Source organism: Aulostomus chinensis, chromosome 1, assembly GCF_037954235.1.
Source record: "Aulostomus chinensis isolate RoL2024-O1b breed Wild chromosome 1, RoL_Achi_v1.0, whole genome shotgun sequence".
In the NCBI taxonomy this organism is placed as follows: Eukaryota; Metazoa; Chordata; class Actinopteri; order Syngnathiformes; family Aulostomidae; genus Aulostomus; species Aulostomus chinensis.
Genome location: NC_141320.1, coordinates 59,454,943 through 59,482,045, shown reverse-complemented (window position 1 = coordinate 59,482,045; position 27,103 = coordinate 59,454,943). Strand labels below are relative to the sequence as shown.

Genomic DNA, 27,103 nt, shown 5'->3' with positions numbered 1-27,103 from the left:
ATAATGAACGTTAACACTCTAGAAATGCCTCCATTTATTTGTGGGATGTTAAATTCAACTTACCTGAAAATGCAAAAAAAAAAAAAAGAAAAGAAAGAAAATTGCATTTGGTGGATATTTTTCTACAAACTGTTAAAATAAAGCTTCCACTTGGAACCTATCTGGCACAGTTCCTTACCATTATTCCAGGTCACTCTACATGTATTTTACACTTTGTTTTTTCAATAAAAAATACACTGTTAAACCAGGTGTCATTGCCTGCACATCCCATGATTGTAGAAAAAAAGAAAACATAGGAGGAACGGGCAAACATAATAGGGTCTTCGCCCTCCGGGCTCAGGCCCTAAATATCTTCCAAGGCCACAGCTCTGAGGTTTAACTGGGCTGCCACACCGGTGCCCAAATCTCCCCATGTCTGAAATGTCACTTGAGTCAGATTGGCATTGCTGGGAGATATTTTCCATTCACTTATCGTTCTTCATGCTGACTGAAGCCATTTTGTCCATTTGGATTTGCTTTTTATAAAACCACATTCCAGAGGTCAATTTCTCCACCTTTTCCAAGTCTTCCTTTTATTGTGACTGGATGTTCAACCATGGAAACACAGAAATAAATCAGAAGTTCAAACTGATTTCAGTCAGGTTTGTCTAATAGAGGGAACATTTCAATTTATTTATTTTTTTTTTTTTTTGGACGGTGAGAGTTGTGGAGAAGACGTCCACATGGCAGTGATGTTCATCAGCATTGAGTTCATTACAGGGGAGACGTTGCCAAACCCTTCAAAACAAACACAACAAAGCAACAACAGCAGTTCTCCATCAGGTTTCCACAAACTAGACGTTGTGAGGAATAACATTCAATGCAGGAACAGTTTGGCAGTGCTTTCGATGGAGAAACATTCAGCCAAGACGCTTCAGGGGTGTTGAATGCTAGCGATTTGGTCGACTGTGATAACCTCGAGAGGGAAAGTGTCACATTGTTTGAAGGCTGAACGGTCACTTCATACAAATCAAAGACCAGTTACAAAAATCAACATCTAACCAGTTTAATGCACAGTTGTAACCAATGCACAATATACAAAAACAGAAGAGTCATTTTAACTTGGTTAGGCAGGTGAGACATTTAAAAAACTGCTCTAAAACATTGTAATGCACAAAAACACTTTTTCTTGTACATGGTTAATGACACACCTCCATAGGCTGGAATAGCCAGTAGTCTATGGCACAGCACATGCAGATCATCCAGAAACGAGTAGCTTTATTTGCTCTAAAAAAAAGGGCTGTGTGTGTAATGACATGGGACAGAGTCAGGGAGCGGCGAGAAGCCTGCAACTCTTCACCCCTTAGACCCTTTCATCTCAGGACACACACACCTCAGGCTGTGCTGTGCAGAGCTTACTACTTCCACCAGCTGCAGCCTCGTCAGCTGCGGGCTCTGACCCACCGTCTGTCCTTTCTGGGGCCAAGGCCTGGCCGGCCATGGTCCTCCTAAAGAGACGCATACTCATCTGTAGGAGCTCGCTGTCCACCACAGGCGTGGTGGGGTACTGCTTGGTGAGGCCCTGATGGAAAAGAAGACAATTAAAGCACTCCACATATAACAGGAGCGTCACGATATATCGGTGAAATTTGTGAGACATCTACCTTTTCGTTTTTCAAGAGCTGCCGCCGGATGGCGAAGTCTCTGCGGGCGCACAGGGCCTTGCAGCAGGGGCCCAGGTTGCTCAGTAAACCCGCCCTCTCCACACGTCGGTTGAGGGCCGCCATATTCAAGGCCCCCAGGTCGTGCTCGAACAGCTTGTCAGCATCTGGAGGGACGGAGGTGACGAGGTTTGTTCAACAAGCCAAGACTTTTATTATGAGAGACACAGATCTATTCTGGCAAAAGAGTCAATGAAGTGTGTTATGAATTCATTCACGTTCAACGTCTTTACCGATCAAGCTAAAGCTCTTAATTTGAACAAGATGGAGCCCGGGTGGTATTTTAAACCTGCTTAAATCAAAAACTCACCTTTGGGGTCGTCCAGCTCAGACTTGCACACCTCTTTGACTTGCTCCAGGAGTTCAGGACCAGCAAGTCGCTTCGAAATGCCTGCCCTGAGGAGCACAGCCCCCGGGGTGAACCGCAGTAACGCTGCCCCTGCTGCCCGGGGCTCCTGCTTCTTTTTGGGCATCAGGCTGGACCAGTCCACATCAATCACATCCAGAGGGCCTGTCAACACACAGCATCCAAGGGTTTAACACAACCATCCAAAGTGAAAATGGAGGAGGAGAATCTGAGAGATGTTTCCTGATACCTGTGATTTTCTCATCGTCCTGCTGATCCTCTTTTTTCTGACTATCAGCTAGGATTTCATCCAGCTCGTCGTCACTGATTGGCTCGTACTCCTCTCCAACAGATGCCACTGACTGACAGTCGTCTTCTTTCCCATCATCCTCTCCTGAGATCACACACACTGTTAAATCCCTTGTAAAAGTATTTTAAATGCTGCCGCATAGAGGAGCGCGTATTTACCATCGATGCTGTCCGCCTTGTCCAGCTCCCGCTGCTCTGCCATCAGATGGTGACTGTTGCTCGGTTTCTCCAGCTCTGGAGGGCTGAAGGCTTCACGAGGCAGTAAGGGCTCATAGTCGCCCCTGTCCTGCCTAATCATGTCCCCGCGCAGGTCCCCTCTCATTTCGGCTCTTAGGTCCCCTCGTACCGGACCCCTGGAGTCACCATGGGGTGGTAGGTCCATCATCATCAGCCTCTCTCTTTCTCTTTCGCCACTTCTCTCACCCCGACTGTCTCTCTCCCTCTCTCGCTCCCTTTCCCGCTCTCGCTCATGCTGCTGGATTAGTCCTTCTGGGAGCAAGCGCTCCCTTTCCCTCATGTCCCGCTCCCTCAGGAGAGGCTCGCGGCTGGGCCGCATGAGCAGGGGCTCCCGTACCCTGCTGGGCCAGTCCCTCGGTTCGGGCTCCCAGTCTCTCTGTTGTTGAAGAGGTTGTTGGAGGAGGAGGCCCTGCTGCTGCTGAGGCCGCAGGTCCTTTCGGTCTCGCTCTCGCTCGAACTGCTCCCGGTCTCGCTCTCGTTCTCGACTGTCGTAGGAGCCGGCGCGGGACTGGGACCTACCCTGCCGCTCAGAGTCAGGCGAGCTACGTCTGGAGCTGTGGCTGCGGGAGTCCTGGCGGTCTACAAGACAAGATGAGACAGACACCAATAAGGTGTGAAGGTTAAGTGGGTAGAGTTCAAAAGCGTTATTCAGAGTTTAAGTTAAATTTAATGCTACAAGGCAAGTCGAGTTTTACGTGCGTGCGCGCGCATGTGTGTGTGTGAGACGTCAAGTACCTGAGGAGGTGCTGCGGCTCGGCTCTCCCCTCAGCTGGTCAATACGAGATTTCCTCTCAGCACCTGGAGGGTCATTCACCAGCAGCCTCTCTCTCTCCCGCTCTCTTTCCCTCTCCCTTTCTCGGTCACGTGAGTTGGTGCCCTGAAGCCTGCCCCTGCGGGATCGTGGGCCCTGGGGGTCATCTCGGTGGGCCGACTCGTTGGAGGGTGATCTCAGGCGCCGGGTTGACGTGCGGCTCTGGTTGCTACCCATGCTGCTGCTGCGTGTCTGCTCTGGTGGAGGTTTACGGAGCAAGGGCTGTGACATCAGGGGCTGCGGGGTCAGAGTTTGCATCAGCATCGGAGGATCCTGTAAGAGAAGAGGGGCGATGGGTGGGGGGTTGCACCGCTCCCTCTCCCGGCCAACCCTGGACCCAGCCCCTCTCCTGAGAGGTTCATGTTGAGCCCTCTCAGCTGGAGCTAGAGAAGATGGTTCCACTGGCCCCCCTCCTCGATCAGAAACATCTTCATCTGACCAATCGCTGAAATTGTCCATTTTTGAGAGTGGCGATGGCTCTGTGTTGCCACGGTGATCAGGCCGCATGGAAGGTGGTGGCGTCCTGGGACCTCTCTTCCTCTTATTATGTGGCTGATGCACTGTAGAGTCCTCCTCAGACACATCAGATTCTCCACCTCGTGATCGTTTCCTCTTTCGATCAAGCGCCTTCTTCTTGGCTCCTTTCCTGGGCGAGTGTAAGGGCAGAGGCGCGTCTGTAGAAATCGGGGGCTCAGGGTTGAAGCGGTCCCCAGCAACAGCCAGAATTTTGCCACCGCCCATCTCGTCATCTTTGCGCCCTTTCTTCAAACCCTTCCTCTGCGACTTTGTCTTCTTCTTGCCTTCCTCGTGGGACTGGGAGGTAGCGATGTCTTCGTTGCTTGTGGCCAGGACCGAGGGAATGGGAGGCGGCGTAGATTCTCGCTGGTCTCTGCCTCTGCTGCGCGAGTCTGACGGCAAGTCAGAAAGTTGTTCTCCTCGTCGGTCACCTGCTCTGCTGCGTTCCCCTCGGGGCTCCAGGTCCTCGTGGCGGCTACGTGCCTCCCTCTTGTCCCCGGCTCCTCTGCGGTCCTCATCCTTCCAGTGACCAGGCTTGTCATCTGAAGCAGCGGCCCTCGGTGGTGAACGCAACAACGGCTCCTGAGGGCGCACCACTTGGCTTAGCAGACGATGCTTGTCCCCACCTGCTCACAGAACAGTCACATGGTCATATTTAAATAAGGAGATGATTGATTTGTATTTCCATGAATGCAAACATTTCCAGCCTGATTGCACTTTGCTCCCTTTATCAAGTTTGCCTTTCTTTTAAAAGTTCATTCCCCGATAAATAAACGCGTGTCCTTTCAAGAAAATTTTTCCTACTGTCAGTTGGAGGCGGACACACTGGGCTGGGGAGGAGGGGCTGTGGGTGGAGCTTGGCCAGCCCTCGGCCAATCGGACGCTCACTTTTCTCTTCTGCGCTGTTGTAGCCGTCGCTGTCTGCGGGACTGAGGTCGCGCACTGCTCGCTTGGGTGAGGATCGGGGACTCGGGCTGCTCTCTAACCTGTGCCTCTTACGACTACAGGGAGACGAGAGCAAAGAGGTTACTTGGCAGGACAGACGAGGGGGGGCGGAACCGTCAAACCAGAACAGAGTAAATCTAGGAGAAACCTGGGCTCAATGGTTAATACATGCCTCGTTTTGCGATCATCCCGTGTGTCTCGAACGGTGCGGTCATCCCTGGTGTCCTCTCTCCTCTCACGCCTCTCCTCCCGTCCTCTCTCTCGCTCCTCCCATTCCCGCTGCCTCTCTCTCTCCCGCTGCTCCCTCTCCCGTTCCCGTTCCTTCCTCTCCCTCTCTCTCTCCCTCTCCTCGCGCTCCCTCTCTCGCTCCCGTTCCCTCTCTCGCTCTCGTTCCCTCTCCCGGGCACGCTCCCTCTCCGCCTCCCTCTCCTTCTCCCGCTCCCGCTCCTTTTCCCTCTCCCTCTCTCGGTCTCGCTCCTTCTCTCTTTCCCGCTCCCTCTCTCGCTCTCGCTCGCGGGTCCTGTCATCCCGTCTGTCTTCTGTTCTATCTGTCCTGCGCTCATCCCTTCTCTCCTCCCTCTCAGACTCCTCAGATCTCCTCTGGTGTCTATTTGGTGAAGCTGCTCTTTGATCTATGAGAATAAAGAGATGAAAAGCATTTCAAATAGATTACACACATAGCTTTGATTGCTAACTGGAGTAAAATAGCACAGAGAGCTCTCCCACCTCTCTCCCGATTGTCTCTACGATCCCTGTCGCTGTGTCCTCCTCTCCTGTCATAGGAAGAGTCCCGAGTGTGCTCTCCTCTTCGGTCACCCTCGTAGCGATCGCGATCGGAGCCCCTCTCAGTGCTCCTTTCTCGCACAGAGCTGCTCCTCGACTCCCAGTTGTCGTGACTGCTCTCCAGTTGGGAGCCCCTGGAGTTCCTGTTTGAGCCTGAGGGAGGAAGAATGGGATTAACTCAGCTCCCGGTAAAAACAGCGATCCATGCAAATCAAGTACTTGGGAAGTCTCCTGCCTTTGTCGGATATTTCATTCGTGCGTCCTCTTCCTCGTCCGTTTCTCTCAGTTCTGTCCGTTCTGCTCTCCACTCTTCCTCCATCTTCCCGTCCATGGGATCTCCCATAATTTCTGTCCTCCAGGGCCAGGTCTTCCTTCCTGTGGGTGTCGACCCTCTCCCTGTCTCTCTCCTTTTCTCGCTCTCTGTCCTTCTCTCTATCTTTCTCACGTTCCCGCTCTCGTTCCCGGTCGCGCCGCTCCAGCGACTCTCGACAGGAGCGGCTCTCTGTCCTGCTCTCTCTGGAGTCCTTAGCGTCCCTGCTGTCTCGGTGGTCGCGAGACTCTCGGGTGGCTTCCCTCCCTCGCTCACGACCTTCTCGTCTCTCACGCACATCTCTGGTGTCTCTGTCATCCCGACTGTCTCGCGATGAGACTTGTTCCGAGTCATAGTCTCGGTCGTCACGGGCACTGTCCTTCTCTCGCTTACTTCGGCTTCCTGTTCGCAAAGAAGCCAAAGACAAAGTAAAGATCTGAACAAGAAGCTGGACAAAGAAATATCTGGTCGAACAGAAAGGTACCATCTCTGCGCTCATGTCTCCGCTCCTGAGCAGGTGGACTCCTCTCTCTGTCACCGCGGCTCCTCTCACGCCCCCTCGAGTGGTGCCTTGCGGGACTAAGTCTGTCAGACCTGCGGTGCGGTGAGTCGTGGGAGGCAGCGGGTGATCGGGAACGCCGGGAGCTCGGCGGGGAAGAGGTGGACGCTGTGGCTGCTGTGTTTCGATGGTATGTGGGGGAGGACGAACGGCGGCGGCGGGGGGAGGGAGAATGCCGCTGGGCAGAGGAGCCGGAGTGGGAGGAAGGGGAGCGGTGGTGGGGAGGGGAAGGGGTGTGCTGGTGGCGTGGAGGTGAAGGACACCTGCAGTGACAAAGACAAGCATGGCGTCTGATAAACTCAAATACAAAACATCATTCACAGGCTTCGGCCTTAGTTTGGCTGTAGACGTGCTGACCTGCGAGGAGGGGAGGCCAGCACAGCGGCCTTATGGGACGAAACTTTGGGAGAGGTGGACCCCTTCCTCCCTGAGGGTGACACACCCCTGGAGGGAGATGACACACTACCAGAACGCTCCTCTGATGTCACTGAGCGCTTCGCCTTGTGGGAACTGTCTGATCGGTCCCTAAATGACAAAATCCCATTAAAATGATGAGTGCCAGCTGTTGTGTCTGAGTAATAACGCCAGTATCGTCGCCGCCACCGTACCTGCGTTTTTCCTTCTTTTCTTTGTGTTTCTCTGTATCCCGTCCCCGATCCTTCCCCTCTTTCTGCTTCTCCTCAGATTTCTCCTTGTTTTTGTGTTTGCCTTTGTGTTTCTTCCCGACCACAGGAATATCCAGGGGGACCGGGGGAGGAGGACTGGGGGTCCGGGGTCCTTTCTTCTTACTGTGACCCTTTGAAGGTCTGGATAAAGGATGTTGGGAAAATGAACGAATGATCAGGCCGGAAAAACAATATTCTTGGGCAGAGGTCAACAAGCCAACCAAACCACAAACTCCTACCTGGCAGTTTCTGAGACGGGTGAGGACACTGACAACTTTTTCTCTTTCTTTCCAGAGCCGGACCCTTTGGTGCCACTTTTGTGTTTCGGGGAGCCACTGGACTTCCTGGATGAGGGGGATTCTTTGGAGCATAACTGCTCAGGAGAGCCCTGAGGGACAGAGATGACTGGTGAAGTGGACAACACTACCCTGGATGTCAACCCTCCCCTGGATGTCACCCTCACCCGGCTCATCACAGCACCTTGTTTCTTACTTTCGGTATCCCCGCGGTTCTTGTTTTGATGGCGGTCTCATCTTTCTTGATGACAATATCTTCCCGCTTTTCCAGATTCTCCTGCTCTAGTTTCATCAGCTCGCGTTGAATCTTCTGGCGCTTCATTTCTAGGGATAACTCGTAGTCGTAGTCACCGATATCCGAGTCTGAAAGTCAACCGTGACACAGGATTGTGGTCCAAATCAAAACCCAATGAGATTCACATTCACTCTTTGACTGGTGTTATCTATAAGTGATGGAACAAGAGTCGTTTAATTCCAAAGACAACCATGAGGACTCAGTTCAATTAAACACACAGAATTCCTGGGCGAGATCCGATTTAACAAGTTGTGAACCTTCACGATTGGTTTCCCACTCTGTGGGCTCTTCTTCGCTGGCTGGGGTGCGCTCCTTTGTTATTTTTATATCCTCTTTCTCTCTGTGTCGGCCTCTGGAGGAGTCTCTCTGCTGGTGATGGACACACACACACACACACACACACACACACACACACACACACACACACAGACGTCAGAAAGACATCTACGCTTCCCGGAAACTCATCCGTGAGCCTCTCGGTGAAATCAAAGCGCTAACAATTATCACTTAAAAAAAAGAAAGAAAGAAAAAAAAAGACATCCCCGCTTGAGGTTATTAGCATGACGCTACATTAGCTGCTAAAGTCGGTCAGACACCCAATCTGATCTTAACATCCAGAAAACTCACTCTAACAGTGGGGGATGTGGGCTCATCTAAGTCTCGCTTCAAGTTTTCAGGGTCATTATCCTGTCTTTTATTCTTCATCCTCTCCCGCAGATCACCTGTGGGTCTCTCAGCTGACCTGCTCCACAAACGAAACAGCAGTACAGGTGAACAGGAATACTACAAATGAAACTTGCACACTTGAGCCATAAATTTTGGTAAATGAAGCAAACTGGAAACTAGCCGTCGTACCGACTAAAGCTGAATCCTTTGCCCCGTGGTTGAGTTCCATGTGTGTAGCGACAAGTGTTGCCGTAACTGCAGTTTCCTGTCTTCAGCCAATTTCTACAGTGACTCTGAGAGACACAACATCCACTAAAATGTCACAAAAGCCAGTGGAAGATCACAAAATCTGGCGGCAAACATTAAAAGAAAACATAAAGATACAAGGTTGCATGTGAAGTAGTTTCAGAGAAGATCAACATACATCAGCGGCATTACTCCCAGTGCTCGGGCCAAGTCTTTCAAACACACTGGGCCGGCGAGAGGGGGCAACGGGGTTGCTGGTGCTGCTGGTTGTGGTGCTGCTGCTGCTGTCAGATATTGTTTTTGAATTCTCCACTGTTACCTTCCGCCTGATCTTGGACATTCTGCAGGACTGGAAACACGACAAGTAATATTCCGTCACATGTCTCATCACAAACAAACAAACAAAAAAGTTGAAAAAAATGAATAAAATAAAATAAAAATAAAAAATGACAGTGCTGGTATAAACATTTCTATTATTAACGAGCAATTATTTATCAATTTCTTACAGGAAACATTTTGATGACGTTTTAATACAATCTCTGCTTCCACTTGAAATAAACTCAATTCCAAACTTTACGACAGAAAATCTATCAAAAATTAAGGACAAGCTACCTGTTCTGATGCAATTTCGATTACATTTCCATGATTTTCCTATTTTCTAGCTAAGTATTTTTTTTATCAACTTTACCAGGCTTGGATATTACTGTTTATAAATCGCAGTGAGATTCCCCAGGTTCTTCATGACAGTATGTGAACATTACACTCACTGAACTGAAGCGATTTCATTCGGACGGTTACAAGTTTTGGAACTAAAACTATGTGGTCAATTCTTTTCTTTCTTTTTGTCTGAAGCAACTGTATTTAATGACTGGGATACAGCGACATAGTGTGCCGCTGCCCCTCACGTCTGAAACGTAAACACTTTGCTAAGTCTGCTGCTGAGACGGATCCGCGCTGACTTCACAACACTTGGACACAAGCTTAATATTCGCACAAGCGCCTGGCTAATGTTTACTTTCCGTAGCTTTGACGTGTAGGTACAAGATTCGGCTGTTCCGGCCCATAACGAGCTATTTTCCTCGCTTGGCGCAGGGGAGAAACAAACGAATGGATGCTAACGTTTAAGTTAGCCAAATAGCTTCATGTTTCATCTTAGCGCGGGGCCTGCAGGTAGCCTTCAATAGCACTTGCGCTCGCCAGCAAGACAGTAAGAGGATAAACCAGACGTCTCACCCAGGATATTATTTCGGTGTCGCATCTACTTTTGTCCAGTCAGAGGATTCAGTTCTTACAGAAACAACAATACTTATTCTTAAAGAGCAAAGGCAGAAACTGCCCCGAGTGCCTTCATATTCTTCTTCTTCTAATAGTTTCCCACTGTGGTGGCGCTACTGCTGCCCTCTAGCGTCTTCTTCGTGAAGTTTGGTGGCAGTTTTCACCTCATAAACGGCTTCACTGCCTCTAGAGGTTTCCAGTCTTCCGCTGTTGTCCAACCACTGTCAATCTGAATAAATGTATATGTGCTATTCATGCGTCCCACTCTATTTCAGCCTTTTAAGTCGTGAAACGTTTTTATTTTATTATAAATATCAACATAAACATCAACGAATCTTATAGAAGAAAAAAACGAGTCACGCACACACAAAGCATTTTCTATAATTTCCTTTTCTTTTTATTTTACTTAATTGAACAGTCACGAACAGTCATTCAGGAAAAAAAAAAAACATCTGCTTTCACATTCACACTCACAATTGGGACTTTTACACCCTTTCACGAATCTAGAAGAAAAATATGACTACCACGTACCGTATGTGTAGATGATAACACACAAGATTATCTTCTTATCTAAAAATTGCGTTGTGTTAATCAAACCTCTGGAAAACAGACATTGCTAAGACTGCTTAAAAAAACAACTCCTTCCTCTGAGGCTCAAAGTCCACAGGAAACTGTAAAAACCTACGGATAGGCTAGACAAATAATGATGAACAATTACAATATCATTAAAATATCCTATTGTGATTCCAGTGGCTTTTACACAAACTATTGTTGGCCTAAATGTCAGGTGCTGTACTATTTGTTGGGGCTTCCGTTTTCTCTAAAACCCTCTGAGCAATGATCTTCACAGCCAGGAGAGCTTCGTTACAGGCCTTGGAAATGTGTGACGGAGGCAGGAGGAAGCCGTAGCGCCCGCGGTCCTGCAGCTCGAACGTGAAGGAGTATTTGATTCCTTGATTGTACACCCAGTCGTCAGAACCACCAGGAGCCAGATCTGGAGAGCAGATAAAACTCATCAGAGGGGAACTCGGTCAAACTGAGTAGAGCGCTGCGACTTTTGGGGGAATTTATGATCCGCCCTCCTTGAATCCAGACGAGAATACAGACACCCGTCTCTGTGCTGCGTTGGAGACCCACAGCGATCTGCTGACTGCTAGTTAGCTTAGCACAATGAATGGTAGGGGATGGGCAGGTTAGCGTACTTCTGTCAAATTTAATCAAACACACTCTATTACTGCTGAACAAACCAAGATCCTGCACCTGATCCAGTTTTAACTTTTGATTCATGTATGCTAACATAGCATACTAAGCTAACTAGCTGTTAGCTAGTTTCTGTGGGTCCCCACTTGTTTTGCTCCGTGGGGGTGGGAACAAACATATTTCCCCAAAAAGTTGGTCTGTTCCTTTAAGACAAATTGTACCTACATATTGTCTGTGCTCCAGCACCATATTTGTAGACACTCCTGTAATATCTTCTGATTTTCTGCGCTGCTTCTTTGGCCATCTCAAGCTAAAAAAAAGAAAAAAGAAAAAGAGTATTTATATGCACGACGAGACAGAACAAACTTTTTTTGATTCCCAGTCCTTTTCACAATGTTTGATCACGACTCACCAGGTCTCTGTGGTTGTCTGCTTCCTCCTTGGTGCAGGAGTAAGGGAAGAGCAGCATCTGAGAGTAGGAGTGGATGGTGAAGTAGAGCCGAATGGAATCCTTGTGACTGCGTAGGAAGTTGGCCACGGCCTGCGACTCCGGCTCGGACTCTGGGAAGGCGCCGCAGTAGATCTCGCTGCAGGGTTCGTCAGAGGCTCCCTCGGCTGGAGAAACAGTGAGTGGATGCACGACTCTCACGTGATGAACAGAGCAGAGGGCCGAGATCATCGGGCCTTGTTCATGAAACGTTCACAAACACAACTTTGCTCGTACACACCAAAGGACTTCGGCCTTCATATTGAGGCTTTGCTTCCTGTCTGCAAGACTAAATTGAGGGCTAAAAATGTCTTTTCTTCGATGCCAGATTCTTTCCATGGTTTTAAAAGCAAAGAAATTGTGTCACATGAAAAGTGCATCTGCACTCTATTACGTCATCACTTACTGCACCAGTTAGCGTCAAAGTTTCTGTTGAGGTCGACTCCGACGCAGTTGCTGCTCGTGCCGTAGGAGCGGTTCTTCCTCCACATTCGGTTCTGTGACAAAAGCGAGAACAGAGATCTCACCTGGACGTAAAATGACCCAAATGTGTTTTTAGAGCCCCAAAATAGCAGAAAAAAAACACACACGCTCCTGTTTTTGTTTCTTCTTTTCTTCTTGCTTGCAGCGTTCAGAAAATATCGGCTGAAACGTCCTATACAGATTTGGAGCCCCGTATGATGTCATAAATATAGCACCGCCTCCAGCTCTACATTTACATGGATGCCAACACTCCGATATCAGACTGATGAAGACAGTACTATTGGGTTGTCGTTGTTTTTTTCGTTTTTCTAAAGACCAGCTGGAATCTCAGTTTTCAGCATTTTAACAAGAATAGTGTGGTTTTGAGCCTCCTTACTGTCGTCCAAGTGTAGCGGTATCCATCAGGGTTAAAAACAGGCAGTACATAGACATCCATGTTGTCTAGAATGTGTGTGAGGTCTTGGTTTTGTCTGTAAAAGGACAGGGACTGTAGGAGGGAAGGCGAAAAAGTGAACTGAGTGCACGACTACTGTGAGAGGACACGACTTCCAGTTCTGGTGAAATATACTCACATATTGTACGAACCATAAACAGAAGGCAGGAGAGATCCACTCTCTGGCGTGGATCCCGCAGTCGATCCACATGGCTTTTTTATTGGGTCTGTTGTCAAGAGACAGCTGAGAGAGGAGAAATGTTCATCACAGACGCACGCGCAAGCATCATCGGGTCCTTTTTTAATGTTTGGATATGCACCTTCAGGGCGTAGAGCGGCCGCTTCTCATAAGAGGAGCCCAGGAGAATGGCTTTAACCGTGGTGGGGTTATCCTGCACGGTCCTGTTGATCCAGTGATAGATCTGCAGATGGAAAGAATACTAAACTTAACCAGAATTAAATGAAGTGAAGCTGGAGAAGTCAAAAAAAGGAGGGGCATACGTCTTCCAAACTGTGGTATCGCTCGTAGAACGTCGAGCTGCTCCGCGGGTCCGTGGAGTCGTTCCTCGTCTGCATCTCCACCAAACCTTCCACGTTGTCCAGCAAAACCCTGAAACAAACCATTTTCGAAAAAAAATCCATCTGCGCTTCAGAACAATAGCCAGTCAGACGCTTTCACACATACTTGTGAGTTAGTTTGTGTTTCTGCAGCAAATTGGTGACGGTTTCTGAGCTGTTTGCAGGAACAAACAGGTGAACTTGGGTTTGTTCTTGGATGTGATGAGGGGACACCGGCTGCCACAAGGCCGTCTGGAGGGAAAAGGTCACAGCATGGGCAGAGGAACGCGACCACCGGTTCAAATACGAGACAAAGTTCTACCTCATATTGACTGGAAACATTCTTCACAATGTCCACTTGATCCTGTGTGTGCGGGGTGATTGATAGAACTTGGTCGCTGTGTAAAAAAAAAAAGAAAGAAAGAAAGAAAGAAAAAGGAAGTATAACATGTAACCGTCCCACATAAATAATGCAGATTACAAAACTTATAAATCAACTCACTGTGTTGTGGTGCACTGTCCTGTCCTCAGGATTTTGTCCACGCTCATGAACATAAACCAAACCAAAAGAGTCTTCATGATGAAAACATGCAGACTGCTACTGACAGAGGTTTGTTCTCTCCGTGGGGGTAGGGAGACGTTATTGATCCATGTGTTTATTTAAACTTTGCTTTTTTGAAAGAGCCGGGGCAGAGATCATCCAACATGGCCGCGAGGGAGCGCGTCAGTTTGAGCGCTGCTATTTTGTTGAAGTGTGGGGAGATGCTTTCCTAAAAGGAATTTGCGATAGTTCACTTACATACATTATCATATGTAACATATCACCGCTCTATTTAATGGATGTAAGCATGTAAGATCAATGTGATTTAAAAAAAACATCAAACAGAGGCCAGTTAAATACAACTCAGAGGAAGACTCTATTAAACATTATTTATAGTTTTATATTTATCAAGTGTAAACAAAATAAAATATGAATATACATATCTGTGTATGTGTATATTTGTATGATAGTTTTTGTGGTTTTGTCACAAAACCTGAAATACGAACCCCTTGATGTAGCACGCTATACTGTACACTAGGTGGCGGTACACACCTATTCAGCTTGGTTCCGACCCACCAATAATACCAGAGAAAAAGAACGTCACCGTCGTCATCGTCGTCGTCGTTGGCAAGATGTCGGCACACGACCAGCTGGTTCTGTGTCTGTGCGAATTAACAACGTAAGTTACATTTACTTTAATGGTGTTTTCGAACACAAATTCTTCTTGAGGGGGTCGTTAGCTTCTTCTCTACCATTCGGTGACATTCTGGCGGTAGCTTGTCAAGACGGTGACAATATTACCATTGCTCAACTGTTAACTATGACTAATGTTACTAGGAGCAATAACAAGGGACAAGTTCTGAGCATCCGGCGAGGTTTGACTTATGTAGTTATTTACGTGTGGCAAAGGACTTGATTAACTGTGACTTTTATCACTGCCGTGTGTATCAAATAAATAGTCCCGTGTTCTACAGTAATCCTCACAAAATTGGGTTTCCTTGAAGGTTGCACCTGTTTTTGTTTTGTTTTTTGTTGCGTTTATTGTCACAGCATAAATACATTTGATTTAAACTGTTATTGTTAAATGCATTCTCTTTTTTTTTAATCATTAAACATACATGATCTGGGAACAACGTAAATATGGACAACATTTAAGTTTTTTTTTTTTAATTACGAATGTTTATTTGAAATCGTCTTTTCTTCTCATTGTAATATATACTGTATATTATTAATCTAGAAATGTTATAAATATGGAAAACCTGCTTTAAAGTTTCATGCAAACTGCCTGTAGACCAGTGAGTGAGTGACCTGTGTGCTCCAGGCTGCTGTGGAAGCTGCTGCTGCCCCTGGTGCTCCTGTGTGTGCTGCTGCTGGCCATCCTGGTCCTGCTGCTGCTTGCCGTACGTCTGTGGCTGCAGAGCAACAGGAACGCTCGGCGCGCTAGGAATGGACGTCCCACGGTTGCTTTCTTCCACCCTTACTGCAACGCCGGCGGCGGTGGAGAGAGGGTGCTCTGGTGCGCCATCAGAGCGCTACAGAACAGGTAAAGTTGTAATCTAACAGATGCTTTTGTATTAATGGTAAGTTATTTAAAAGTGTGTGTGTGTGTGAGCGCACAGGTACACTGACATCAACTTTGTGGTCTACACGGGCGACCTGGGGGTGTCGGGGCAGGAGATTCTGGATGGGGCGCGGCGGCGTTTCAACATCGTGCTCCCTCGCTCGGTTCAGTTCATCTTCCTGAGGCACCGGCTGCTGGTGGAGCCCAGTTTGTTTCCTCACTTCACTCTGCTGGGACAAAGTGTGGGCTCCATCTTTCTGGGCTGGGAGGCACTGACGGAGTTTGTCCCAGACATCTACATCGACTCCATGGGCTACGCCTTCACTCTGCCGCTGTTCCGCTACCTGGGAGGCTGCAGCGTCGGGAGCTACGTTCACTACCCCACCATCAGCACCGATATGCTGTCTGTGGTGAGAGAGAGGAACCCCAGGTGACCTTGGCTCCTTTACCAGATGGTTTCCAAACACACTTGGGTGGTTTTCTCATGTTGTTACTGTGCTCCAGGTTCAACAACCAGGACTACATCTCCACCAGTCTGTTCCTGAGCGCCTTCAAGATGGTCTACTACTGCCTCTTTGCCCTGCTCTATGGCATGGCTGGCTCCTGCAGCGACCTCATCATGGTCAACTCCTCCTGGACTCTCGATCATATCCTGTCGCTGTGGCGCGCTCCCAACCGCACCAGCGTGGTTTACCCGCCCTGCGATGTCAGCGCCTTCCTGGATATCCCGCTGGAAGACGATGGGGACAGGAAGCGCCACTCCATCGTCTCTATCGGGCAGTTTCGTCCGGAGAAGGACCACAAGCTGCAGATCAGTGCTTTCAAGAAAGTGTTGGATCGGAGAGAGGGGACGGTCGGCGGTCGGGAGGCGCTGAAGCTGGTTCTGATTGGCGGATGCAGGAATCAGGAGGATGAAGATAGGGTGCTCATGTTGAGAGGGATGTGCCAGGAGCTGGGTATGGCTGACCGGGTGGAGTTTAAACTCAACGTACCCTTCGAGGAGCTGAAGCGAGAGATGTCGGACGCCACCATTGGACTGCACACCATGTGGAACGAACATTTTGGGATAGGTAATGAACGGGTGAATTAGTGTGCCGTCTTTTTAAAGGTGATTTTAAAAGTTCTGCTCCTCCTCCAGGTGTTGTGGAGTGTATGGCTGCGGGGAAAGTCATCCTAGCTCACAAGTCTGGCGGCCCAAAGCTGGACATCGTGGTGCCGCTGGAGGGAGGCCAGACGGGTTTCCTGGCTGAAGACGAGGACGGCTACGCAGAAGCCATTGAGAGGATCCTCGCTCTGCCGTCCGCCAGTCGCCTGCAGATCAGACGCAACGCCCGTCAGTCTGTGGCTCGCTTCTCAGATCAGGAGTTCGACGCCTGCTTCTTAGCCGCTATGGAACCTCTAATAGGGACGCTGGAGCGATGAGGACTCACTCGAAGGACTTATATTTCAACACATTCTTTAGTAAAAAAAAATGTTTTTTTTTCTGTGTTACAAGTCAGTACAACTATGTCTGACTGATTAAAAAAAACCCTCCCAATTCTGAAAAACCCACGACCAAATGACAAAAGATGGACTCGTGTATGCGGTGAATGTGGGGTGCGTGTAAATTCAAATTGTCCTTTGTTAGAAATGTAAATACCAGATGGTCCTGTCCTCACACACACTTCCTCGTTTGTTCCATTTCAGAGGGGGGGCAATTAAGCCTTAGCTTATTTATTGTTTACAAGGATGTGAACGATTTAGTATTTTTGATATCAGTGATAAATGTACGACTGGAACCGATGCATTGGTGTGTATTAAAAAGATTTATTGTACTTGTGATTAAACTTTAGCGCTTTAAATTCCTGGAAACTGCAGATCATTGATGTTAAGATAAGAGGTCACTGATCCTTCCACAGATTAAAACTTGAAAAACAACAACAACTAAACAAACAACCTAACATTAAATAAATGTTGCGTATGAGTTAAAAGAAGCAGCTGAATTAACGAGAGTCCAAGCTAAAGTTCGTCAAACATGTCTGGAGGTATATGGAGGCGATCAATACTCATTTAAATGGGCACATAGAATCAATAGTGCTGGACAAAGGTTAGGACAGGGGAAGCGGAGGAGGGGTGTTGCTTAAAAAAAAAAAAAAAAAAAAGGGGGTTATGGAGGGTAAGAGGCGTCGCCAAGTGGGTGTCGGGACAACGGCGGAGCCTATTTAATGGAGGGTCGAGGAAGAGTTCAGGTATTTTGCTCCGGTGCTTGCAAAGATGAAGTCGTACGTTCTCGTCCTCGTAGCCTTGCTCCAGACTCTGAGATGTTCAGGTGAGTTGATCTTCGCATTCGTGGCCTCACACGGAGAGGAACTGTCACATTTTTATTTTATTTTATTTTTTTAAACTTTCCAGGCATCCCACTGAGCAACCCTGCACTGGAAACCATGGCAAACAAGGGACTGGCTGCAGCCTTGGCGAAGGCCAACTCCATCTACGCTACTAGCCATCTTTTTCGAGTGACTGAAGGATCTGTCAAAAGAGTGAGTCTGCACAGTGCTAGTGTCACCCCTAGTTGTAGTAGATGCTTGACTTGAGAGTGTGTGTGTGTGTGTTTGTCTTCTGTCTTCTAGGTTGTTCCGCTGGGCCTGAACACCGTTGACCTGATAATAAAGTTTGGTACCACAGAGACAGAGTGCCTGAAGGAGTCCACTGCCGACCCGCAGACTTGCGCTTTCAAACCTGGCCTCCTCGTGGTGAGACGTTCACTGTCATCAGGAGCAAACGACTATTCTTTGCGTGGAAGTCATGAGAGGTCAAGCTAGTCCCCGAAGCTGAGGAAGCATTCACATTTAGGTTTATTCTGATTGGCATTAACACAGAACAGATCTTCCAAAATCTAAATCAGTAAATTCCGATTAATATTTTTTTTTTTGCAAAATCTTACCAGTAATGATTTAAAAAGTGTGGGATTACTAGAAAATGAGCTTGAACTTCATAGTAATTATTGTTTAGCACAAGAAAGTGGCTCAAAAATTGGTCACAAAATGACCACGAAACTACACTGATTAGAATTAAACACGTCAAAAGGTCATTTTAGCGAGACTTCGTCAGATTTCGTGGGCTTGAAAAAAGAAGCGGATATTAATTAGGACCCCACCGTGAGAACCCCCTGCTGTGCACTTCCCTTGGATTCCACCTATCACATTTCTCAGTAGAAGCCATGTTGACAGACTATGTTTGCACTGGCAGGAATTTAGTTGGACAGTCAGGACTTGATCGGATCTGTTGATGTGGCGCGTACACAAGTATTTGGTGTGTAATATTTACATCACCCTCTCCTCCCTCTAGCGGTCCTTGAAGTGCACCAGCAGGGTCCGAACGTTCCCAACCTCGACCCAGGTGGTGTCCGTCATCTGCCACCACGACAGCGGCTCCAGCGAGGAGTCCAGCGAATCCAGCGAGGAGGTGAGGGGGGGTCGTGAAAGAAGGAAAGAGTGGCCGTTTTCGTTTTAATTTCCTGAGCTAATAAATTTTTTTTTTAATGTAAATGCAAGCCGAGAAGCCAAAACAAAAAAACAAAAAAAAAACGAAAAAACCCACTTTTTTTTAAAACAAATGCTTCAATTTCAGATTTACTCCAGAGGCAGACATCACTTCAGGATCCCCCTTACGAACGGAGGAGGTAAACCTGAGGCACACAGATGACGAACAGAAAAAAAGCGCAGCGTACGTGACTCACGATAACTGTCAACAGGTGCAGCTCCGCCCGCCGCCCTGCCTGATCCCTCCCTCTACAGCCACGCAGCAGACGGCCGGACCGGAGAGGGCGCTTACAGCAACCGTCTGGAGTGAAGGCTTGGTTCACTCTGTCCAAAAAAAAACAAACAAACAAACAAAAAAAAACTTCAAAAAAGGTGCTCATCACAAGAAAACACTTGAAATAAAAATGGCTTTAGCATGTTTTGTGGCTTTTTATTGACAGATCTAATCTATGAACCATATTCTTTGAGTTTTTGGAGTCGAGACCTTAATTGGTCCTATAATTTAAGTTTTATATTTGTCTTTTAAGAGGCTGCAAGCACACAAAAATAGTAGTATGAGAGATGACCACTAGAGGGAGTTTGAGGTTCAAATATCTCCCCAACAAAATGAGGACTCTTGAGACGGGTTGAAGTCTGGTTTGAACATTTATATTGTGATTTTTCAGTTCATAATGCAAGAGGACACATTTAGTCTTAACTGTAACCGTTTGTCTTCATTTCATAATCGGGCCCCCCCCCCCCCACACACACACACACACACACACGTTCACATCAGCACATCAATAACTTACAGACTGTACTGTGGCAAACACCTTGTTAGAGACAATATTTGGTTTTTAAGAAATGATGCGCCGCCTTCAAAGCGCCGAGGCGAGGTAAGGATGAAAGTATCGAGCATGTTCAACAGGCTTTGAATCGAATGGGTTTAGAATGTAAACCTTTATCACAGCACAATTTAAACCGTTTGAAATGTCATCCTGACGCCGTTAGGCAGTGCTAGCACCCTAAAAATGAAGGCAAAGCTAGAAATAATCAAAATAAAACCCTCCGTGATGCAAATCTGTAGCTAGAAAACCAAAAAGCTAACTTTAGTCCCTGTGCATTAAAGACAAAATGGCACCACAAAGAAACAAGATACAATAGACGCACAAAGTTGAGCAACATTCAGTCTAATGCCAGTCACATGATCATTTAATGCTCTGTACATTAACCACACAAACATCCCCCCCGCAACATGGCTGAATCCAATCTGTACATTCTACTTCCTGGATGTGACTTCAGAAGGCGGCGGGGGCTGTGGGGGGGGGGGGCAAACATGGGAGTAGCAGCTGCACAAACTGAAGGTTCAGGTCCAAGAATCAAGCCAACGCACAGGGAGCTCACAACGAAGACACACCACTGCAGGACTACCCTGCTTCCAATGGCAAGCTTTGCATTAAATTATCTTTTTTTTGTTTTTTTCCCAGTCGCTCAGTCCAGAATTTGTTGAGCCTTTGGAAGAAACCGCTTTGACCTCTGTGCAAGACTTTGGGAATAAGGCTTCCTTCTGATTTGTCACACGGTGAGGCCATCCAGAAATGCTTAAGACAATAAGATTTTAGCACATTTTTTATTACTGAACCGCTGCCTTCATGTGTGTATTTCCAATATACATTCCATTGTGCCGCAATGTTATGTTTGTTGACCAGCTACTGAATTACTCATTAAAAAAAAAAAAAAAAAAAAAAAATCCTTCCATTTATCAGTTAAATAATATAAAAGCAAACCTCCCGCTTCCACACAGGCCTTCACCAACTCCACCATATGATCATATATACATGCATGTACATAAGGCATGTATGCATATTTCTCTCTCGCACATGCACACACACCAGATCAGTTCGTCATACAGCCCGTCGCTACATGAGGTCCATGCAGTACCAAAAGCAGAAAAAAAAAAAATCCTTTTTTTTTTTTTTTTTTTTTTAAGTCTTCAGTACGTGGCACAAACTTATGGCGAAGAAGCGAATACGTAGTTCGGTTGACACCGGAATCCAGTAATATTTGCACAATGTTTTATGAATGTTTATTGTGCTTGGTGTGCAAGATGGGTGGGGTTTAGCGTACAGGGCGATACGATATATTCCAGAGAGTTTAGATGATCGCAACTTTTCTGCGATCTCAAACCTACCTGCTCCAGTTTCAATTGTCCAACTGTTAATTAAAACCCACGGATCCAGAATCCCAAGCATGGTAGAAATAGATATTTTGCAAACACTAATTTATCAGATCTGGTTTGGCTTTTAATATATACACAGTCATTATATTCACCACTATGATCTCAAAGGGGAGTTTGTGAATTTGTTCCCGTTTCACTTCCGCATGTTCTTTCATTGTTTTTTCGTCTGATGTCCTGATCTTCCATTTCAACACTCTCCAGTGAGTTTGGTGGCGTCCCCTCGTTTGGGTGGTGCGGGTGGGGGTCCTCTTCGTAGTGTTGCATAGCCTGAGATGTTTCCGGACATGTATCCACCATTTCCTCCGTTGGCCTGCTTTCCCTGATCAAGGAGCAGCTCAGGGGGGGGCGGAGGCAGCGCCATGTCGTCCATAGTCCCGGCAGGATCTAGTTTGCCTGACAGGCCAGTGGAGTTGAGAGAACCCTGCCGACCTACTGACTTTCGCTTCAGAGTCCGGTTCAGATCTTCCAGGAAGTTGGGCTGGCCTGAGCTGCCTTTCGGGGAGGTGGGTGGAGGGATTTGTGCTGGTGGCGAGAGTGGCGGAGGATCCGGAGTGTTGTTGTTACGCCGCACAAGTGTGGGTGGAGGAGTCTTTTTCAGGGAGCTCTTGCTCCATGAGGAGTTGCTGACAAGGGAGACAGGCGGGGGAGGAGGAGGAGCCTGGGGCTGAGGGTTGACCACAGCTACTCTAGGAGGTCCAGCACTGTGGGCATCACCTCCAGGAGGTGGAGGAGGGGGGAAGAGCTCAGAAGCTGGGGGAGGAGGCGGGAAGTAGGCACACTCAGGTGGTGGAGAGGGGAAGTCGCCACTTGATTGCTTTGCTTGGCTCACTTTGGCCTGAAGTGCCAAGGGCAGGTTGGACAGATTGAGCTTGCCTGGTTTTGGAGGTGCAGGGGGTCCAGTTGAGGGGTCCTTAGATGGAGATCCAGTTGAGGGGGAGGAGGGACATTGGGTAGAAAGAGGGGTGTGGCTCTGGGGAGCAAACTTGCTGAGCAAGTTCCTCCTGGATTCCTCATAGGAAGCAGAGGAGTTGGACTTTATGCTGGAGTTCCTCTGGGGGGTGGGAGGAGGTTTTTTGCCTCCCAAACCACAGGAGCTGGAGGGTGACTTCTTCGTCGAGGAACCCAGATTTGCAGGGGGGAGGGGAGGAGGAGGTGGAGTTGGTCCCATGGCAGGGGCTGGGGGAGGTGGTGGAGGAGGTGGTGGTGCAGGGAACCCAGAATTGTTGTCTGGGGGAGGAGGGGGGAACTCTGGAGAAAGTTGGCCACCACCAGGCTGCCATTTTGGTTTGGTCTTGACTGCAGGTGGGGAGAGGGGGGCTTTTGGACTGTCCGTGTGATTGGCTACTTGAGGTGAGGCTCCTGGAAACTGACTTGCTAGTTGTTTCACCAGAGACGTGACAGGTGGAGCTCCTGTAGAAATGGGTGATGCTTTAGACAGGCTATGCTGCTTGGGCAGAGTTGGAGGAGGCTGACTGGAGCTGTAGCCTGCCTGGAGGCTGAACTGCTTCTTGAGAGGTGCAGGTGGAGGAGGTGGTGGTGGTGGTGGGCCACCCAGGACACCGGGAGGTGGGGCAGGTGGGAAGGGGGAGACAGGTGACATGGGTTTGGGGACAGTATGAGGAATAAAACCAGGGGTGAAGGATTTGGGCGGTGCTGGCGGGGGCGCAGGAGGTGGTGGGAACTGGGCTGGCACTGGGAACTGCTGGGGAGGAGGAGGAGGGGGTGGTGGTGGTGGTGGCGGTGGAGGTGGGGGAGGGGGAGTAGGGGCAGGTGGTGGGGACTCTTCAAGGCCTGCATCTGGAGACAGGAGGTCCCGAGGTGGGCTGGGAAACCTTTCCTTCAATGCCTGCTTCAGTGCATTGGGGTAAGTAGGTTGGATGATGGGTGCCGGTGCAGGAGGGGGTGGAGGCGGAGGAGGAGGGGGAGGAAACACTTCCCCATTGGTCTGTGGAGCATGAAAAGGGATGAAGGCAGGTGGCGCAGCTGGGCTTGGAGGACCCAGCTTCAACACAGCCATGGCCGACCCAGGGGTTGGCATGGATGGTGGTGGAGGAGGAGGAGGTGGAGGCGGGACATTAGTCCTTGCTGCAATGTGATTGGGATTTGGCTTAACGGGCACATGTGCTGCAGCAGCTGTCGGGGTCGGGAGTACCTGCTGAGCGTGGAGGTGACTGGGTAACTTGTGGTGGTTGGCAGACTGGGAGGCCTTCTGGTTCTGCAACCTGGTTATGGTACTGTATTTGTACATGGTTGGGGCCGGGGAATGGTGTGAAACACTTTGGACTGGAGGTGGCGGAGGAGGGGGAGGAGGAGGAGGAGGAGGAGCTGGCTGTTGCTGCTGTGGGGCTACGTGGTTGTAGCTGTTGATGGGCTGTGTTTGCTGCTGTGGGGGCATGTGGCTGTAGGTGCTGACAGGCTGTGGCTGTTGCTGCGGGTGCGGCTGCTGCGGCTGCGGCTGCGGCTGCGGCTGCGGCTGCTGTGGCTGCGGCTGCGGCTGCTGTGGCGGCGGATGAGGACGATGAGGTGACTGGGGTAGAGGCTGTGGGGCCTGCTGAGGCGAATGAGGCTGGGGAGGCAGGTGCTGGGGTTGTGGATGGCTTTGCATTGGTGGGTGTTGTGGCTGTGGCGGGTGCTGTTGATGGGGTTGCGTCTGAGGCTGTGGAGGAGGCGTCAGGGCCGGGTGATCCACAGAATGTTGGCTGTGATGCCGGTGACTGTGAGAAGCATGAGGCAGGGTGGCACCTCTGGATGACTCCATCCTCATCTGCTGGACAGTGATTGTGTGTTAGCTCAGGCGTAATTTACAGCAAAAAAATTCCACTTTTACCAGCTTTCAAGGGTCGTACCTTGGAGTTTTCCTCGATCTGGGTACCTCGCTTCCAAGCCTCAGAGAAAATGGAGCTCACCACACTCTGGGAACGACCATGCGTGGAGCCAGTGTCGACTCCGCTATCCGAATGGCCTGAATGATTAGACTGTGACTCTGCAGGCACACAAGAGTGGCAAGAAACCACATTTGTTAACAGTCCTCAACCATGGTCATCTTTCATATGACTGCAGTAATTGCTGTCACTATGAACTAACCAGGTATGCTTGCAGAACTGGAGCCTGATCGAATGCTGGAGGTAGAGAGAGAGGACCAATCGTAAGCCGCCTCTGTCCTCTTCATGGCCTCCTGGTAGTTCATGTAGAGCTGCTTCCCATACTACGTGCAACAAAGACGAAAAAAAAAAAAATCCTGAGTTAATTGACACAATTTGTTTCGGAGGAGTTTAAATACTCAAGCTCGAGGCCTACCTTGGCAATTCGAATCCCATTCACCCACTGGTGCAGGGTCCTGACATCATCACAGCACAGATACTTGATGTACTGCGACTTCTTCTGGATTTGTGGGTGCTGCACAAGGAAGTACAGGTTTTAGCCACCAAAACATCCCGTTCAGTGGTTTCGACGTGAGCGAGCCCTGACACCTTCATGCGTTTAAAAAAAAAAAAGAGAGAGGCAGTCGTTGGGTTTACCTTCAGCGCCAGGCAGTAGTCAGTTGGAGCCTTATATTTGCTGCGGTAGTCCTGGCCGTAGTAAACATTCACGTGGTCCAACTGTAGGAAGCACACGAGATCTCTGGATGCCTGTGGAGAGAGAGATAGAGGAGCTGTCACCGTGCATCGATGCATGGTTGACTTACGAGGAGACAGAGGCTGACTGCAGCTGCTCCTCGGCACAGGGTGGACAAGTCACCAGCGGTTCGTGAGACCAGAATAACAATTCAGTCCCTTGCATTTTTGGGGTCTTAGTTGAGAAGCAAGCTGATGCGTGATGACACATTTCCATAACACATGAATGATGTTGCTCTAATTTGGCTTCAAATAATGATACTTAGAGGATGTAGGTCACACTGTAGGGCTCCCCCCCCCCCCCACAAAGGTCAGTTAGGTCAAGCCATCACTGATTAGTCGTTGCATGTTTATCTCATTAATGTAGTTGTGTCAATAGATGTTTCAGGCTTCCCCCATTATTGGTGTCCAAGATTTCAGCTATTTGAGGCTGTGTGAAATGTAAATGACCTTGGAGGGTGGCAGCCCTTCGGTTTCCAACGTGATCAGGCTTCATACAGGAAATACCACTGTCAAAAGAGGCTGCGTGGTTCTCATAACCCCTCATTTCTGATCCGACTGTGTCCCAGCATCTCACTGACCTTGGCTTTGCCTTTGGGGACATAGTAGATTCCTGAAGCCCTGAGGAGGAAGTAGCGTTTCTTCCATGACTTCTTCCCGTCCTCCTTCAGCCATAACACACCCTCAATCTCTGGCACAGACACCGAGCCACCACAGAAACACTCCTGAAGGCCAAAAAAAAAAGAGATTATCTAGTGAGCAGCCCTTCTGATTAGTAAAGTCATAAATAAGTCACTTTTTTTTTTTTACCTCCAATAATGCCTCTTTATTCCTGTCAGCCATTTCTGATGTCTCCTTCCGCCCCAACAAATAGTTCTGGAAGTTGAATTAAGACAGGGGAAGAAGGGAGAAAGTCAGCGGCTCACCTCGTCTTATGTTCAATAAATTATTCACATTTACTCGCTTTGACCTACTTCCAACTCTCCAGCACAAACACACTCCCTTGTTCACTCTGAGCTGTGCAGTCACCGAGCATGCATAAACAATGTGTGTGTGTGTGTGTGTGTGTGTGTGTGTGTGTGGTATACCGCATGCTTTCAGGATTTACACATTTGATGCAAGCAGCTTCAAAGGGCAATGAGAAGATGATCTGTTCCTGTAAGTGTGTTTCAGAGTGATAGACCGTCACCTGAGGGTTCTTGAAAAGAGCATATTTCTCGATGCGTTCGATGAACATGAGCTTGTTGTGACTGTCCCGTGTCCAGTTAAGCAGATTCTCCACCAAGTTCTCATGATCCTCAAAAATACGCTCTGAGGAAGGAAAGGAGATCAGATGCAGGACATTCATTTTTTTTTGCGCTGCACTTTTGCCCTCATGTGCTCATCTCTTCCGAAAGTTCAGACCAACTACAACCACTCAGGTGTGGCTCCTTTCTTACCCATCTGGAGCTCAGTGATGGTTTCCACCAGAGACCAGTCGGGGCTGTAGCCACAGTGCGACTTATCCAGCAAACTGTCCAGCACCTGCCTGACTGTCTGCCGCTCATCCACCATCATGGTCTTGGAGCTCTCGTCTGACATGTGGACCCTGATCACCAGCTGAGGAAAGGGGGGCGGGGTTGTTATTTGGGTACCAACATAATCCCCTCTCTGGTAGATCCTTCAAACTTTGGTTTCATGATTAACTGCACTGGCAGTCCAGAATCTTAAATTACCAAATAAGTGCTTTTAATGACATGGTTTATGTTTATTTTATTTACATGGAAAATCAATAATTAACTCCAGCTGATGCGGGTTTATTTTTGGAACAATTTCAATCAAGAGTACATTAACATTTCATTCAAACTGGTCTTAACCTCATCCAGGATGTGCGTATTTGTGTTATTTTTGCAAAAGGTACCTTGTTTTCTTTATTTATTTATTTCGTGGGGAGGATTTCACCAACTTGAAGGAAAAAATCCACCTGCCATTTAGCATTATAGCTACAGTGTCGCTATGTAAGGAAGAATCTGATGACAACTTGGCATTTATTTGCTTTTAGCCAGAAGCTTCAACAAAAAAAAACCCCACAAGAAATTAATTTCAGGCATCAGTGGGATGTTTTGTCCTGGAACACATAATAATTTAATTTCTATGTGGCCTAATTACTTCACTTGAGCACACACAATATTAAGATTGTATTTCCAGGCACACTTTAAAATAATAGCAACCTAATAATGTTATTCATCTCAAGCCAGAGGACTTAGTGGGTCAAACGGTTAAAAGGCTTATTACAAATATGTCAAACCATTTACAGGGTCGCCACATTCACATTGTAGCACTAAACACTAACATCCAGTAATCTGATTTTGCATCCATAGGCAACCAGAAGTTGGCGAGCAAGATTAAACTAAGCCGAACGTGACGCACTCATGCGCCAAATCCAGCCTCACAACCAGTAAGACCAGTCCTGGTGTGAAACCACATGAAGCCTTCAATTCCTTGACCTCTCGCGTGTCCCCTCCCCACTGGGACGCAAACATTCTATT

General features: G+C 48.3%; 5 protein-coding genes across 12 annotated transcripts in view; 2 read left to right on the top strand and 3 right to left on the bottom strand.

Moving 5' to 3' along the window:
* Nucleotides 1–1,276: 1,276 nt before the first annotated feature.
* On the bottom strand, nt 1,277–10,074 carry zc3h13 (zinc finger CCCH-type containing 13). 4 transcript variants are annotated; one of them, XM_086181492.1, is made up of 20 exons: nt 9,918–10,074; nt 8,863–9,033; nt 8,628–8,731; nt 8,400–8,514; nt 8,030–8,141; nt 7,662–7,840; nt 7,421–7,569; nt 7,125–7,322; nt 6,874–7,041; nt 6,442–6,779; nt 5,883–6,359; nt 5,591–5,800; nt 5,037–5,496; nt 4,724–4,920; nt 3,328–4,545; nt 2,515–3,171; nt 2,297–2,440; nt 2,011–2,211; nt 1,644–1,807; nt 1,277–1,561 (listed from the first exon to the last, which is right to left on the bottom strand). In XM_086181492.1, exons 2-20 carry the CDS (start codon nt 9,022–9,024, stop codon nt 1,358–1,360), a joined length of 5,457 nt encoding a protein of 1,818 aa, XP_086037618.1. In that variant the 5' UTR covers nt 9,025–9,033; nt 9,918–10,074; the 3' UTR covers nt 1,277–1,357. The 4 variants fall into 4 exon arrangements, with proteins under 4 accessions (XP_086037618.1, XP_086037838.1, XP_086037750.1 ...); XM_086181712.1 differs by having other exon boundaries at nt 4,808–4,920; XM_086181624.1 differs by having other exon boundaries at nt 7,674–7,840.
* A 262-nt stretch (nt 10,075–10,336) lies between these two features.
* On the bottom strand, nt 10,337–13,766 carry cpb2 (carboxypeptidase B2 (plasma)). Its single transcript, XM_086204214.1, has 11 exons — nt 13,623–13,766; nt 13,443–13,518; nt 13,248–13,372; nt 13,064–13,172; nt 12,883–12,984; nt 12,702–12,806; nt 12,506–12,616; nt 12,053–12,143; nt 11,572–11,774; nt 11,385–11,469; nt 10,337–10,953 (listed from the first exon to the last, which is right to left on the bottom strand). Exons 1-11 carry the CDS (start codon nt 13,697–13,699, stop codon nt 10,736–10,738), a joined length of 1,302 nt encoding a protein of 433 aa, XP_086060340.1. The 5' UTR covers nt 13,700–13,766; the 3' UTR covers nt 10,337–10,735.
* A 502-nt stretch (nt 13,767–14,268) lies between these two features.
* alg11 (ALG11 alpha-1,2-mannosyltransferase) lies at nt 14,269–17,036 on the top strand. The gene is made up of 5 exons (XM_086181278.1): nt 14,269–14,340; nt 14,983–15,204; nt 15,281–15,652; nt 15,727–16,292; nt 16,361–17,036. Exons 1-5 carry the CDS (start codon nt 14,294–14,296, stop codon nt 16,642–16,644), a joined length of 1,491 nt encoding a protein of 496 aa, XP_086037404.1. The 5' UTR covers nt 14,269–14,293; the 3' UTR covers nt 16,645–17,036.
* A 336-nt stretch (nt 17,037–17,372) lies between these two features.
* On the top strand, nt 17,373–19,162 carry spp2 (secreted phosphoprotein 2). Its single transcript, XM_086181369.1, has 6 exons — nt 17,373–17,530; nt 17,614–17,741; nt 17,832–17,954; nt 18,550–18,666; nt 18,832–18,883; nt 18,956–19,162. The coding sequence occupies exons 1-6, from the start codon at nt 17,476–17,478 to the stop codon at nt 19,051–19,053; spliced, it is 573 nt and encodes a 190-aa protein (XP_086037495.1). The 5' UTR covers nt 17,373–17,475; the 3' UTR covers nt 19,054–19,162.
* A 331-nt stretch (nt 19,163–19,493) lies between these two features.
* The window catches only part of raph1b (Ras association (RalGDS/AF-6) and pleckstrin homology domains 1b), a 31,876-nt gene continuing 24,266 nt past the window's right edge, over nt 19,494–27,103 (bottom strand). For all 5 annotated transcript variants that reach the window (XM_086180114.1, XM_086180365.1, XM_086180287.1 and 2 more), the window contains 9 exons: nt 26,015–26,174; nt 25,765–25,886; nt 25,386–25,451; nt 25,157–25,300; nt 24,480–24,590; nt 24,259–24,357; nt 24,046–24,166; nt 23,808–23,944; nt 19,494–23,725 (listed from right to left, as the gene is read on the bottom strand). In XM_086180114.1, coding sequence (XP_086036240.1) covers nt 21,149–23,725; nt 23,808–23,944; nt 24,046–24,166; nt 24,259–24,357; nt 24,480–24,590; nt 25,157–25,300; nt 25,386–25,451; nt 25,765–25,886; nt 26,015–26,174 — 3,537 coding nt within the window. In that variant the 3' untranslated portion in view covers nt 19,494–21,148. The remainder of the gene's footprint in view (nt 23,726–23,807; nt 23,945–24,045; nt 24,167–24,258; nt 24,358–24,479; nt 24,591–25,156; nt 25,301–25,385; nt 25,452–25,764; nt 25,887–26,014; nt 26,175–27,103) is intronic.

Excerpts from the sequence above, each read along its gene's own strand:
- cpb2 (XM_086204214.1), bottom strand. The coding sequence starts at position 13,699 with ATGAAGACTCTTTTGGTTTGGTTTATGTTCATGAGCGTGGACAAAATC. Across the intron at positions 12,144-12,505 it reads ACCGCTACACTTGGACGACA|AACCGAATGTGGAGGAAGAA; the intron begins GTAAGGAGGCTC and ends CTTTTGTCACAG. Across the intron at positions 11,470-11,571 it reads CAGACAACCACAGAGACCTG|CTTGAGATGGCCAAAGAAGC; the intron begins GTGAGTCGTGAT and ends TCTTTTTTTTAG.
- zc3h13 (XM_086181492.1), bottom strand. The coding sequence starts at position 9,024 with ATGTCCAAGATCAGGCGGAAGGTAACAGTGGAGAATTCAAAAACAATA. Across the intron at positions 7,570-7,661 it reads TACCGAAAGTAAGAAACAAG|GGCTCTCCTGAGCAGTTATG; the intron begins GTGCTGTGATGA and ends TCTGTCCCTCAG. Across the intron at positions 6,780-6,873 it reads CTGGCCTCCCCTCCTCGCAG|GTGTCCTTCACCTCCACGCC; the intron begins GTCAGCACGTCT and ends TTGTCACTGCAG.
- alg11 (XM_086181278.1), top strand. The coding sequence starts at position 14,294 with ATGTCGGCACACGACCAGCTGGTTCTGTGTCTGTGCGAATTAACAAC. Across the intron at positions 14,341-14,982 it reads TGTCTGTGCGAATTAACAAC|GCTGCTGTGGAAGCTGCTGC; the intron begins GTAAGTTACATT and ends TGTGTGCTCCAG. Across the intron at positions 15,205-15,280 it reads ATCAGAGCGCTACAGAACAG|GTACACTGACATCAACTTTG; the intron begins GTAAAGTTGTAA and ends GTGAGCGCACAG.
- spp2 (XM_086181369.1), top strand. The coding sequence starts at position 17,476 with ATGAAGTCGTACGTTCTCGTCCTCGTAGCCTTGCTCCAGACTCTGAGA. Across the intron at positions 17,531-17,613 it reads CCAGACTCTGAGATGTTCAG|GCATCCCACTGAGCAACCCT; the intron begins GTGAGTTGATCT and ends TAAACTTTCCAG. Across the intron at positions 18,667-18,831 it reads CCAGCGAATCCAGCGAGGAG|ATTTACTCCAGAGGCAGACA; the intron begins GTGAGGGGGGGT and ends CTTCAATTTCAG.